This window comes from Paroedura picta, chromosome 6 (assembly GCF_049243985.1).
Source record: "Paroedura picta isolate Pp20150507F chromosome 6, Ppicta_v3.0, whole genome shotgun sequence".
NCBI classification, from domain to species: Eukaryota; Metazoa; Chordata; class Lepidosauria; order Squamata; family Gekkonidae; genus Paroedura; species Paroedura picta.
In genome coordinates this window covers 55,416,544-55,431,771 of record NC_135374.1, presented here as the reverse complement: position 1 = coordinate 55,431,771, position 15,228 = coordinate 55,416,544, and the positions used below count along the sequence as shown (strand labels likewise).

The 15,228-nt window shown below is 39.6% G+C and overlaps 1 protein-coding gene across 4 annotated transcripts in view; it reads left to right on the top strand.

The window, feature by feature from the left end:
* The window catches only part of APP (amyloid beta precursor protein), a 141,926-nt gene that overhangs the window by 32,756 nt on the left and 93,942 nt on the right, over positions 1–15,228 (top strand). For all 4 annotated transcript variants that reach the window (XM_077342474.1, XM_077342472.1, XM_077342473.1 and 1 more), the window contains exon 2: positions 11,043–11,210. In XM_077342474.1, coding sequence (XP_077198589.1) covers positions 11,043–11,210 — 168 coding nt within the window. The remainder of the gene's footprint in view (positions 1–11,042; positions 11,211–15,228) is intronic.

The following is a 15,228-nucleotide window of genomic DNA, read 5'->3' as shown; positions in this document are numbered from 1 at the left end:
AATGCTGAACAAATTATTTATTGCTTTCTGAAAATTAAAATAGTTCTGTTAAGATTGTTTGGGTAACTAGTTTGGTACAGTAGTTAGGACAGGCTTTTTCAACCAGGGTTTCGTGAAAACCGGGGATTTCTTGACAGCCCTGGAAGGGTATCTTCAATGGGTGGGAGTTAATTATTTTTATATGTTTTTTTAATTATTTAAACACCCAACCCAAAATGATAGATCTGGAGGGGATGGGAGGGTGAGGGGTCCCATGTGGGCATGCTTCCAAACAATATTCTGAATGATCCTACGACTTCTGGGGTTTCTCAAAGCCTGAACAATGTTTCAGGGTTTCTCAATGGTAAAAAAGTTGAGAAAGGCTGAGTTAAGAAAACGAATTATGATCCTGAAGCCCATAACTCATGTTGTCACTCATCTAACTGGTTGGCATTAGGCAGTCTGTGATGAGGAGGAAATACTACTGGCTTGATTGTAAGGTTTGGAGGTTTGTACACATAGGAAAAGTGCAGGTATCTCTAACCCCAAGAAGAGTTAGGCAGTTAGGCAGCTCTGCATTGTATATGCATTGTGGTAATATATAATATGCATTAACTCTGCTACTTTAGATTATAAGATGCTAACATTCCTTTTTTCCATAGTTATGTAGATGTCATGAAATCTTCTCATTAATAGTTTATCTGTGCTTTGAATGATAATCAGTGTAGTAAAGGAAAATATTTGTTTGCAAGTAGATATTAAACCAGAAGGCACACAATGATAGAGTTTTAAGGATCACAGACAAAAAACTTAAGCATAATCATTGTATATACAAAAATAATGGAAAGTGATTATCTTCTTTCCTAAATGTTACCAAACAATAATTTAAAAAAATAATTTAGTGATGGAAATCATGATCTCTTGTACAGTCTTGTCTACTTCTCATTATTAGGTCCTAATAAGAAAACATTGAAAACACAGTGCAGTGAGGAACTGGGGGGTATTTCATTCTATTTATAGCTTAGCTGTCAGGTTGCTACAGCTGAATGGTTTTACACAAATGTGCTGGAGTATGTATTATGCTGGTTTCTATGAATGTATAAATCTTTGGTAGCAGCTTGTTAATCTTTTCTTTGTATCCTACCTACCCGTGTTTGCTGTTCCAGAATATAACAGGAATAAAATTTTAAATGGCATTTTCTCAGAGAAGGGCATTTACTCCTTCTTAAGGTTCACACATTGTAGAAAATCTGTCTGATCTGAGAAATGGTGACTGAAATATCATTGCAACAAGGCATAAAAAGCACATGTGCTCTAAAAAAAGGAAGATGTCTGTTCCTGGTTTGAGAATAATACATTTGGCACAGGAAATTTTAGATATTATATTTATACTAGCTTCAAAGCCCGTTCCTAAGAACGGGCCTTGAAAGGGTCCCCTCCCCTGGCCCCCAGCCAGGCAGCTTAAGGTGGCTTTGGGCCGCAGCTTGCAGCCTGATCAAGTGGGGTGGGCGGAGGTTGGGCAGCTCATTAGCAGGCAGTCAGCAGGTCAAAAGGCCCTCATTAGCAGGCCCTCCACCATGACACTTTGCCCAGGGCCCTCTCCCCTTACCTGCTGCTGGCTCCAGGTACTGAGGCATGTCTGAGAACAAAGAGGCTACAGAGTCCATGGAGGGAGGGCGGGAGCTGCAGGGGCAGGGCTAATCAGGGTGCAGCCAGCTTTGCTGGCATGCTCCCTGATTGGCTGTATTCCAACTTGGACAGCCGGACACGTTCCACTGCCCAGGCTGTTTCACAAATATATAGAGGAACCATGGATAAGGATACCACCCTCCCTTGTGGCTTTGTGTGGTTTACATTAAAATTCATGGTACAGAACAAGGAAACATCAGGATTGTGAACATATAGCATTACAATGAAATGCCTGGCAGAAGAGCTCTCTTTAGAAGGCCTTGCGGCTGCTGATATCACTGCTCAGTCAGAACAGCTTTATTAGTGCTGTGGCAAGCCCAAGGTCTCCCTGCTGGCTGCATGCGGGGGAGCACGGAATCACACCCGGTTCGGCAGATTAGAAGTCCGCACTTCTAACCACTACACCAAGCTGGCACCAAGAAGGCCAGCACTTCATCAAAAGTACGGTCAGAATTTTATGTGGTATGATGATTTTTTTTTTGAATAATTCTTAATAGCTACCTGAATAGTCCTATACCGTATAATAGGTTCACCAACAGGCATTGTTCCTGCATATTCAAGGAATATTCTACATATGAAGAAATTTAGTTTTCAATTAAAAATAAAACAGCATCTCTTCCCTCTGTAAACAGAGGACAGAATAAGTCTTGTGGAAATTTATGTGGTCTGTGAACAAAGAATATGAGAGAACAAAGGAAAGAAAAGTGTTACAGAGAAATGCCTAAGGCTTTTTGCCTATTTTATCAGATAAACTGTAGTATTACCAATATATATGGATAGTACTGAAGTCTTGTGGAAATAAAAGATGAGAAGTTCAGTTTTGAACATACCTACTGAACTTGAAAATGTGGAACACTGAATAGATAATTGGACACTCAGTGTTGGATAGTCAGAAAGCAACTTTGGTGATGGAAAAAAATGGGGTTTACATATTCATTAGCAGACGTGATTAGGGATGGGTATGAACCACGTGACAAGCCAGAATTTGTGCTGAATTCTGACCAGATGGGGGCTTTGCGGGTGATGCTTGGCACACATGGCTTCCAAAGAAATTTCTGAGGTTTTGGATGTGGCTTGGGGTTACTTGGAAAATGAAACCTACGCAGAAACAATGGAGCAAAAATGATACACAATGGTGGAGGTGGTACTTTCCAGTCCTGGAAACACAAGTAGGGACTCTCTGAAGCTTGACAGGCACTGTTGCCTCCAATGACAGCACTCCCTGTCATCATAGTGGGACTCAGATCTATGTAAATGTAGAACAAATGTGGATCCCCTTGCTTTCTGTTGTGCCTCTGGACAGAGAGATGTACTTCTGAACAAGCTTTGGTGCCAGACATGGTGGGGGGACTGCTAGGTGGGGGGATAGCTAGCTTACTCAGTTAGAGGCCAGGGGGCTTTGCTTTGCCCTGGGTTCCACTGTGTTATGATTCACTTTTTGCTTGTTTACTGCAAAGGGTGCAAAAATTGAGATTGAATTCCTCTTTCATGTACAATTTTTGTTTAGGATTTTCTTGCAGTAAATTAAGAAGTAAGTTAAGGGATTGTTCTTGGAGTATTTTTTTCAGACTGTTTCTGGGGAGGTTTCGACAGTTCTCTGCTATTATAGACATACAGAGAAAGAGAGAGAGAGATGATTTTTCTTTGGGAATAATATGTCCTTACTGACCACTGCTCTTCTTTTGGAAAACCCCCTTACTGAATTGCTCCTTCGGAGGTGTTTGTAGGGGCAAGAGAGTTGGCCCTGCCCTCCACATACATCCCACCGTTCTTCACCTCTCACAAAGGAATTTACTTTGAATCCTGTGACCAAATCTTTTTTTTTTTTTGCAATAGATTAGCTCATATTTCAGTAGTGTCTCTCTTATGTTTGGTGTTTCCACATCTTCTGCAACAATCTGATTCTCACAACTTTTTGTTGTTGTTTTTTACAAATAGCACAGTCCTTTTAAGCAAGAAAATATGATAATCCATATAGCAGTGTTTAGCTGGCACAGATTTGTTAGGTATATAGGTTTTAGACTGGATTATTTATTCTCAAGAGGTGAGGATTAATTCAATGTGAGCGATTTACATGAACCCATATTTTTACACAACTTAAAAAAATAATATTACTGTTTGCTTGCAGCTTTCAAGAAATCACATTTTTGTAGGTATCCTGAATTCTGCAGAAGGTAGTACAAAGGTCACGTCATGTTCCAAATGCATGATCAAGTTCAATCTTTGCACTACCTTCTGCCACCACAATTCCTGCAGAGTCGAAACAGGCCCACTTTTCCATCCCAAGTCCCACTGGTGGCGTCTGATCGCTTGGAGGTTGAAAGATTTCAGCTCCACCGTCTAGGTTATTCCAAAGCAGTCTCAGATACCATCTTAGCCTCCCATAGATAGTTCACAAACAGGATTTACTCTAGTTCCTGGAAAGCCTTTGTTCCCTGGGGAAATACCCACTGTGACGTCCTCCTGGCCTCAAGGAAAAGGACCATATCATAGTAAGTTAAGTAATGGTCCTTCCTAAGTATTGTTAGGAGTGCTTTGGTATATACCTGGTAAGATCCTGTCTACTCATGTGTCTACAAACAGTCAGATTTTGTGAATTGCTCCTTGAATACTTTGTAACAAACATATGGAAAATCATCCTTTAGAGTTATTGGGAAGTTTGATGTAAAAAAAAATCCCAACAACCTCTGAGGTTCTCTCTTCTCCCCTTGCCTTTTAATTGCCAAGTGGTTGGTGATGATTTAATCCTCCTGTATTCATGCTGCATTTAACAGGACTATTGAAAGTGTTTTATGATTAATCCTTTTAAGGGGATGCTTCATACTGCATGCAAGCGAACAGTAAATTGATTTGCCAGTAATAAGATCAGAGTCTGTATAAACTTTCATTAGAAGAGAACTGATGTCTTTGTGTCAGAATGATTAACTTCTACAGCCTTACACAAGGGAAGGGCTATAAGTTGAGCCCTCTTCTTTTCTGCTGGTTTATAGGTTTTCTCAAAATGCAGGAATTTTTCAAATGTAAAGTTATGAAAAATCCCAAAGCCTTCACGTTTGCCAAACATATGTTCTTTGCAACCACTAACACAAGATCCTGAAGAGAAGTTAAATTAGTATTTCTGGAATACAATTATTTTGTAAATAATTATAAATGTTTTGGGGTAACTGGCGTTTATTAGTTTAGATAAGAAAGCCATCAGATAAAAATCTTTTATTTTGCCACAGAACATTCTTGTTGAATGTTGAAGAATTGTTGAATAGCAGTTTTCTTTTTCCTGGCTAATACATTTGTAAAGACAAGTCAGAAGCACAGTTACGTTTCAAGAGAGTTGTTTATTAAGCTTTTAGCATATTTAGTATTCCACAGTAGTTATTTATTGAAGAAAGTTTAATGTTTCTTTTCACTTGAAAATGAATATGCAATAGAGCAACACTTTAAATTGTAATAGAAAGATTTACATAGCAGTAATTTATGTAGATGCTGAACTTCCATAGTTGAACAGTCTCTGATGTGGCACTAGACAAGTAAATCTTCTTTGTTTACAGCTGCCTGTATCAAGGATGTCGGTAATCTTGTGGTCTTACACAGCGGTCTGCAACCTTTTTAACGTTGCAGAACACTGCCAAGGGGTGGGGGGAGAGGGCGACCCGGGGCCCGCACAAACGCACATGTGTGGTCCTGCCACATGTGCGCGTTTATGCTCCTGTTGGGCTCAAAAAGCGCATGGGTGGCAGGTCCGTGCATGCAGCTTTGCGCCGCCGGCCTATTTGCTTGCGGCCTAGCGAGTTTCTCGCTGCGGGGAGGCAGGGAGAAGGAGCCACGGCCCGCTGCTGAGGCTCTCATGGCCGCAGCCCGGGGGTTGGGGACCACTGGTCTAACAGTTGGTTTAATTTGGGTGGCCGTGATAGAGCACATTTTTATGTATGCTACTTTTGTTTCATTAATGAATCATAGCCAGATATTGCAAGAGTATGATTTTTAATTTTGTGTTTTTAACTCTGCCTTTACAAATATACCCTTAGCATGCCACAAAAACTGGGTGGTTCTTCTTGAGAGATTTTTTTTCTTAAGGGCTCCTGTGTTCTTTTTTCTTTCCCAAAACAATGTATACCTGTAGACTAGGAATGGTGGTTTATGGCTATCGCATACTAGTTTCCCTGCACAACATTTTGACCAAGGGTAGTCAAACTGCGAATGCTGGCAGAGGCTCATGGGAATTGTAGTCCATGGATATCTGGAGGGCCGCAGTTTGAGTACTCCTAATTTTGATAGTTAAGAAAGGTAGGTTATCTGCTGGAGCTCCCTTTATTTTGTATCTCAGGCATCTGTCTGCCATTGACAGATGTAATCTCTCTGGCTTTCTTGTCACCTTTTGGCCCTTCCAGTTCACCCTTGAACTATTGGGTTGAATTTTTTTTTAATCATTCAACTTGGAAGAACAAAATCTTTATCTTACATGACATATTGATGATGGTACATTTAATTTATTGTGAGGAGATAAACCTAAAAAAGGTTAACTTGCTAAAGCTTCAAGTCCATTTAAGGGTAGAAGAATAGAGGTCCTGTGAGATTTTAAGCAGACTTCATTTGAAGAAAATCTATTTATTGAAAGAAAAATTAACTTAACATCATGGGTTCTAGCTAAGACTAAAGATCCTAACTATCCTGACCATTATCTACTTTTTGCCCTTGCATACCCCCATGCCAAAGGTTTGAAAAGATCCCTTTTTCACAAAGCAGACAGTCTTCTGCACAGGATCTCTGTTGGCATTCAAGGACACAGGGTAGAGTTAACAGTTCCCAGACACAACATAGCAGGGGAATGGAGCCTAGATTCCGGGCCTGCTACATTCATAAATACCCTGTATGATAACCAGGACCCGAGATGAAAATGCTAAGCTACAGATTTAAGGGCTACATAAAATGTATGCAAAGATAACATCATATGCATAGATATATGCATCATACACACACACACACATATATATGTGTGTGTGTATAATCATTATTATTAAACATAATAATTCACAAGTAGACAACTCACTCCCTGCCTGATTGGCCCAACTTGGGTGTGCTGCCAACAGAGACAGAGCACTTTGCCTTGCCACTGAGGAGCAGTAAGTTCAAATTGCACTCTGCCAGTGAGGGACAATCAGCTGAAATTTCATGCAGAGAATTTACTTCCTACCTGATTGACCCCGTCAGTAATATTCTCCCAATAGGAAAGGTCCCTCACCCAGGAATGGCCCATCCTAGTAGTTTAGCCCCAATCAGGATGGAGCCCTTGACCAGAATGAGCTAATAAGGGTTCAGCTCTCCACCACCAACTTCCTGCCAGTTTCAGAAGTTTGCTGGGTGGAAGAAGAGGCATGGGAATGTTTACTCATGAGTAAGCACTGTCCTTCAGCAAGGAATGGCACACCATGGTAGTTTAGCCCTGATCAGGAGGGAGCTTCTCCCCACCCCCAATCTCCGTCCCAAACAGCTCTTTCTGCCAGGGAAACTGATCTCTGCAGTCTGGAGGGGAGCTTTAATTCTGGGGGTTCTGAAAGTACTGCCTGGAGGATAGCATCCTTGAAGAAGACTGTTTTGTTTACTGTAAGACAGACAAGGTTTAAGAAAACAAGCCAGTGTGAGTCTTAATTATGAGCTGGACTGAGCATGCAATCTTTAATTGTTTAATGTTTTTCTGAATGGTTTTGTAACAACTTGATAATGAAGGTCAGTTTTACCTCTTACGCCCTTTATAATGCAGATTAATTCTCATCACCTGGGAAACTGACTATAATTTTCCTTGCCTAGCTTGATGTTTTAATGTCTTTTGAGAGCATTAGCCTATCTGCAGCTCAGTGAACGCGGTAAGATTAAGAAGAGGAAGAGGTGGTTCTTATATGCTATGAATACTTTTGTCTTTAGTCTAGCATTACTATGAATGATTTTGCAATTATAGAGCATGGATCTTGTCCATACATCATACCACATAAAATTGAGACTGTGCTACCCAGTGACATGCTGGGCCTCTGATTGAGGGCCAATTATAGCCTATTCCTCCTCCATTGAGGGCCAGTTATAGCCTATTCCCCACCCCTGGCCTCCTTCTTGTTCCTTTGTGCTGCTTCCCAGCTCTTTGAGTGAGGAGGAAGAACCAGCAATTTGTTGGGGAGAATGTATAAATGTCTGTTAAGAATGGACACTTAACCAGAACAGCCTGTATGGTGAAATTGATGCAAAACTTTGGTGAAAATCTCTCTCTCTCGGCTTGGGAACAGCCAAGGGTAAAGTGTAAAGTTAACAAAATGTCCATGTCGGAAAAAATGCCAGGCAGGAGCCCTGCGCCCTCCCACCCTTAGTACAGATATTAAAACCAGAGTATGGGCAGTTAAGGTATTTTACAACTTGAAAACATCCCTCCCACCTTGTACATGACTGTTTGAGAAAACACTGCTTGATTAAAATTTGATAGGGGTTCTGGAGGTCTGTTAAAAAATTTCTTGTCCTGGATCTCGTCCATATATTTCCAGTTGACCATATTTGATCTAGAAATATGTTGAATCATCTATACTGATGCAATTCTGACCTTTACATATGGAGAGTGTTTTTGAGATTCTAATATGTCAGTTGCCTGATATTTTAATATCTTCCCCGCAACTGCTTGGAACATCTTGCTTTCTTCTGAAAGCCAATACTCTGACATCCTGTGTGACACGCATTTTCACTGTATTTGTGACAAATGCATTGTACAGTAGAAGACATGGTGGTTTTACATATCTGCTTACTTTTCACCTCAAGCAAATAGCTGTCTACTGTTTTATAGCTTTATAATTCTCACAAAGCATTTTGAGATTAATTGGAGTTTTGAATGGGATTTAATATTGAGTTACCAAAGGCCTGTGTGGCATATGGCAGCACTTTTGAGGAGATGTAGAACCTGAAAACAAATGCAGTGGCTTAAGTTGGAACAGTATATTTGCTGTTGATTGACATATTCAGTGATAAATCGGTCCTTTCTGTGTTAGATGAATTTGGAAATATGTCATTCATTCATGACCTACAAAGCAAGAATGTTAAGGTACATGAGTGAGTGATTACGTAAGTCATCAATATATCTAATACTAAAGGTGGCTCCATTGTAAATACTTACCTGTATACCTGAGAAAACTCCCAGGCTTGCAGAAAAATCTGTAATCATTTTTTAAAAATGGGGCTGTAAACCCCACAAGTGATAAGAGGGGTACCTGTAGTTTTAAGAAATGGATACTGTTGGTGCCAACCCCCCCCCCCCATGGTATTTGCACCTTCAAGCCTTGCTGGCAAAGGGAGCAGGACCCTTTCCAGGTTTGTTTGGGCCTTTGAGAGGACTTATAAGAATCAGTCCTGGCAGCAATTATTGGGTTATAGCTACTATCATATAATTGGGCCATAGCTTTCTTGAGTAGACTCTACAGAGGAGAGGGAAGGAATGCTGAAGACAGGGAGCCTGATAAAGGTAGCTTAGGTGATGCTTGGGAAAGAGAAAAGGAAGGAAGAAAAGAGAAGACGGTAAGAAAAGGGAAGAGAAAAGAAAAAAGAAAATAGTAGGGAGGGTTAAATGAGATGCTCCTGAAAGTCTTTTAGATACCCTGCTTGTCTATCTATATATAAATGAATTAATTCACCAGTGCAACTAGCTCACTGCTATGTAGCCCACACTGAAAATAGTATTTCAAAATTTTTGGAAATGCTTTTCCTGGCCTACATGGGAAATGCCAGGAACTAAATGAGCCTTTCTAAATGCTAGGTATGTCTTCTGCTTTCAAGTTAATGTCTGCCTAGAACAACAAATGGCTCCCAGAGAGGAATAGTAAGTCATGTTGGAGACTACTTGTAGCTGGAAGAATATGTATCTTAGAGCTTCAAAGATGTTGACTAGTTTTTCTGTACTACAACTCTACAATAAGGGGAGGCATGGGAATAACTTTCATGGAACATTCTGTCAGAATTCTGTTGGAAATTATGGTTCCTCTCATCCATTCTAACTTGGGAGTTTCTTTTGTTGGCCCAGTTCCAAGTAAAGCGACACAGGGATGAGAGTTTCATACACTAAATTTCATCCTGTTAATGAGCCGTTTCTGAAATTGTCTAGCCAAACAATTCAGTTCACCTCCCCCTTTCTGCCATAGTGTCTTTCTTGTGGTCTTAAAAAATTGTTTTGAGGGCTATAACACTAGGTCAGAATAACTGCAAGGCAATGGTCTGACCAGGAAGTTCTTAGCCCTGGTTTCGCAACTATTCCCCAAAAGTCTCCATCATTGGAAGGCTGGAAAAGCCTCCTCCAGCTTGCTCCTGGTCATGGGATTTTCCATTGCTTGCTTCTCTGTCTCTCTCTCTGCCTCTCTCTCTCTTTCTCCCTCACAACCCCCCGCCCCCGCCGAATTGAGGACCCAAAGCGGCTTTTGCAAATGACTTTTATAAAGAATTTATACATATGGCCACTGCATAACAACTAGAAAAGAAGTGTAGGCATTATAGTGTGTACTGAATTTGCATTAGACCTAACACCAGGAAAGAGGTGTGTGTTCATGTGGGTGGGTTGGGGAGGGCACTAGGAATATGGTCTGGGAACCAAGGAGGTGGCCATCCAAAAAAGTTCAACTTATAACAATATTTATTTATTTTTTAGACCATCACTCCTGGAACAACTGGCTCATGGTGGTTTACATAAATCTAAAATCCCTTAAACAATAGAACATACAATTAAAAACCTAAGATGGTAATAAAACACAGCCCACTAGACCAGTCCCACCCCTGCAAACGAGTGTGGTGAAAAAGAGTGGCAGGAGGAAGTCGTAATATTGGAAGGGCTTCAGTCATTTTAAACTGCAGACTACAGGGATTCAGAACTGCAAAGAAAAGTTGAAAATGGAAGAAGGCAGTTTATCTCAAACATGGCTCAACCTTGTTTTGCTAACTGGATGCAAGAGGCTTTGTATGAAAAGGTAGCTAAAATCCATTAGCATTTGGTTGCTAAAATTGTTGTGTGTGAAATGGCACAAAAATATTGTTAGTAACTAGCTACTAAAACAAATTACAAAAGCTGTTGAAAGGGTTATGTTTGCTGCCATGTAATATGTCCATGTAACAAGCCTCCTGCCTTTCAGAACAGCAGAGCAGCTAGTGCTTGCATGTTGAAGGGGTGGGCTGTCATTCTCTGTTTGCCACATCACAAGTACAACATGATTAAATATTCAGAACTTTCTGCTAGGTCAGGAGTCTCCGTAGGTAAAGTGATGATTAATTTGTCTTTGAACTTTTATATGTTCTGAGTGCTTTATTTTCCCTCTTGCTGTTTTAAATTGCTATTGCAATAATGAATTAATGTTATCTGCTTCTTACAGGTGCCGACTGATGGAAATGCTGGACTGCTGGCAGAACCTCAAGTGGCCATGTTTTGTGGCAAATTGAATATGCATATGAATGTCCAGAATGGGAAATGGGAATCTGACCCTTCAGGTACCAAGACCTGTATTGGGACAAAAGAAGGGATTTTGCAGTATTGCCAGCAAGTAAGTGTCTAATTCAACATTGATGATTTTTCCCAAAGAATATGGATAATATTCTATTTTTAAATAAGAATCTTCAACATCTTCTCTTTCGTGATCTTTGCCCATTTGGTTAGGGGAGGATTTTTTCTGGTTTCAGGATAATGTGAACCATTCTGATTGGTGAAGTAGTTGGTGGCTGATTGATTTGTTTTTACATAGCTCTTTTGAAGGAATGTTTTTCCTTAAACTGGTTTCTAAAATACTTCTATGGTATTTTATGGAAGTTTGGTACTTCATGACTTAAGGGGTCAAAAATAAATGTTTGTCTAGGCTTTCTGCAGTATATGAGTCTTGTATATCAAGTCCGGGATGGTGGGGGGGAGGAATTATTGCCCAGCCATCCATCAGAGTCAAGGTTGGTCCTAGGAGTGAATCACAAATAGCTAGTGTCAACTGCCCTCTCATTTCCTAGTTAGCTTTCAACAAATACTCCAAAACTCAAGCTGATTTTTTTTGTGGAGCTCCTGGGAAACAATTATTCTACTTTTTGCAGTTCCTGCCTTATTCCATACCTTGTCCATTACAAACAGCCAAGCCTTTCCAACCCTGTGTTTGTAGCCAACTATTTCTGTTCGTATGAAACTTGTTAGAGTTTCACCGGTATCAACGGATGCACATATTTAAAGGTACTAGTCATCAGGAATTGCTGTATCACTGGGAATGTGATTTTTAATAATGTGATATTCCAAATGTATAGAATTTCCAATCTGGTCATATAAAAATAGGTTTTTCATTCTCCCCTGACTGCAAAGCTTGGAATCACTCACCTTCAATTTAGTAGTAATCAAAGGACATAACTGCTTTAGACAACTGTGTAAATTTACTATCACAGATTTCTGTGTACAGGTTTAGGCTACACCTATATAGAAATACTTGTGTAGCCATTAAAGTACACAAATAACTAAATATAAATAGTTCCAAAGAGAAGATAATGTTTGTTTTATGTGGTTCTTTATTTCTTGTCCCTTTGGACTTTGCCCTTTCTTTTTGCTTATTTTACTATTTTTTTTGTTTTGTTGTGCTTTAATGTTTTACTTTCAGAAGACATGGGCTTTGAATAGGGACAAACATATAATAACAAAATAGACATAATCAAAACCGCCAGCTACAAATCACAATAGTTACTAGGAGGACAACTAATTCCTTCTGCTTTTGTTTAGGTTCCTTACATTTCTTGATTCATCATGTGGGTAGCCATGTAGGTCTAAAGCAGCAGAAAAAGTTAGAGTCCAGTGGCACCGTCAAGACCAACAAGGTTGTATTAAAGATATTAGCGTTTGTTTTTGAAGACATGTGCATGCACACGAAAGCTTATACTTTTAATAAATTTCAGAAAGAAATTGTACTAACTAGAAATTGCCTGATGTCCTCACAGGTTAATACTTCTGAATCTAAGAGGATGATGATAAAGCATAAATTACTGAGATGTTTCTGACAAGGGAATATACTGATGTACACATTTGAAACAAAAATAGCCTACTATAAAAGACTCAGCAAAAATACCCATTTTAATATTTTGTCTAGTTTGTCATAACAATGATTCCCATTGAATTTTGGAATTTGGAAAGGTAAAATGTTTATTCATATCATGTTTTAAAATGCTCATGATGGAGAACTTTTCAAAAACACTGGTAACTGAAGGAGAGAAGTATGAAATGATCAGCCAATTGTCCATTCTTTCCTCAGAACAGCATGTTAACACGTAAAATAAATTCATTTCCATGGAGTCATGCATTCTAGACCTCATTCCTTGTATTCTCCACTGGGCCCTTTCTTATGGCAGAGCTGCTTCCTGTATTAGATCTCTTAAGTTGAAAGAAATACTTTTACAAGACTCAAGTTTTAAAAACATAACACAGATGGATTTCTACTGATTCTGCTTTAGGTTGTACAAATACTAAAGTTCATGATATACCAGTTGTGACGGTGTTAGAGCAGCAGACACAATCTGAGACACTTCGGGGATTAGTGTCAAGTTACTTTACAGAAACAATCTGAAAGATCAAGTTAGACAGTTGTAATCAAATAATATCAAAAGTACTTCCCAGACGAATCCAATGGATTTCCATAGAATCATAGAATAATAGAGTTGGAAAGGGACCTCCTGGGTCATCTAGTCCAAAACCCTGCACTATGCAGGACACTCACAACCCGATCACTCATCTACTGTAACCTGGCACCCCCTTGAGCCTTCACAGAATCAGCCTCTCCGTCAGGTGGCTATCTAGCCTCTGTTTAAAAATTTCCAAAGATGGAGAACCCACCACCTCCCAAGGAAGCCTGTTCCACTGAGAAACCTCTCTGTCAGAAACTTCTTCCGGATGTTTAGATGGAATTTCTTTTGAATTAATTTCATCCCATTCATTCTGGTCTGTTCCTCTGGGGCAAGAGAGAACAATTCTGCTCCATCCTCCCTATGGCACCCTTTTAAATACTTGGTTATCAGATCCCCTCTCAGTTGTCTCCTCTCTATGCTAAACAGACCTATTTGTGTTTAGGTTTAGTGCCTACTCTCTTTTAAAAGAAAATAACAACTGCCTATTGACTGGAAAAAACCCTGCAAAACTGCTTTAAAGCTCCAATGAAACAAAGTGTTGAAAAATGCAGCAAATACAAGACCTGTACCAATTTTCTAGAACAATTTTTCATTTAAAAGCCTTGCAGGAGAAGAAGCTAAAATACATTCTTAAGGAAATTTAACGCCAAACCTTATTATATAAATCAAACACTACAGGCTTGGTACTAATTTTTCTTAAAAGATTTCCTGTGCATACTGTGCTAGCGCATTCTTTGGTGTAGTTAATAAAGGCTACTGAGTCTAATTTATACACATTTCCTAGAGAAAATGAAAGACTACAGAGGGACAGTGACATTAGTCTCATGCAGCAAAAGCAGCAATCAAGTTTTTGCATTTTAGCAATTAACATTTATTATGGCTTAAGTTTTCATGGACCAGCACCTACTTCATGAAATGCTTGGAGAGATAATCTTTTATAGATACATATACATACACAACCATATACATACTCCTTGACTATGATGGAGTTGGGGTGAGATCTTTTTAATTTTTTTCTGTAAAGAGAAACTTGGCGTCTCGAACTGTATCGTAATCAGAAGGCCCAGCTTGTTCTTAGCTGTGTCTTGAAATATTGCCAATGTCAAACTGACCTGTTCCCAAAGCCACAGGGAATTATTTATATTATGCAATTGTATATATTAACCAATAGAGGCTGGCCGGGAGGGAGAGGGAATGAAAGTTGCTTTTTGTGACCTTTTTGGGGAGCTGGCATGGATACAACAGGGTGGTCCTGTGGGATGTGAAAGGGGTGAAGACCCCAGGTTATTGGTTTGACCCAAAAGGGCATTATCTTTCTCCCGCCTCCAATGGGAAGTTATAAAGTCTTATGTAATGGTATTGCTCTTCTCACAGATTTGGGGACCTCCCTTTGTATCTATATTTCTTCTGCAGTAAAAATATAAAAAAGGTTTTTCTCTCCTTCTGATTAATTGGGATGGGCAAAAAGAACCCTAATTTGGCTATTTGGCCATCAACTAGAAATAAAGAACAAGAAGTATGTGGCCTTTCAAGAGAGGAGTGGAAATCCAATATGGTCCCAGACCTTTTAGTTATACTAGTTCTTATCTCCATTTTATAATGACTATAAAGTCTTTACAGGCCATCTAATCAAAACCTCTTGCCCAAGTGAAACCCCAACCCTGGATAAATCAAACACATCCACAGTTCAGTTGATGTCAGACAGGTGTCAATGGAAAAGTGGTAGTAATTCTTCACCCAGATGTGGAACCTCTCTACATCCAACAAAAGTATTCAAGAAACTATCTGCCATGGAAACTCAATCAAGTTCAACCCTATGAGACAGGATATTGAGCACCCCAAATCCCAAGCTCAATAAGAGGTGTAGCAAACCATGGGTTCCATAGCTCTCCTGCAGAACATTGGAGCATCTAGGATGATCAA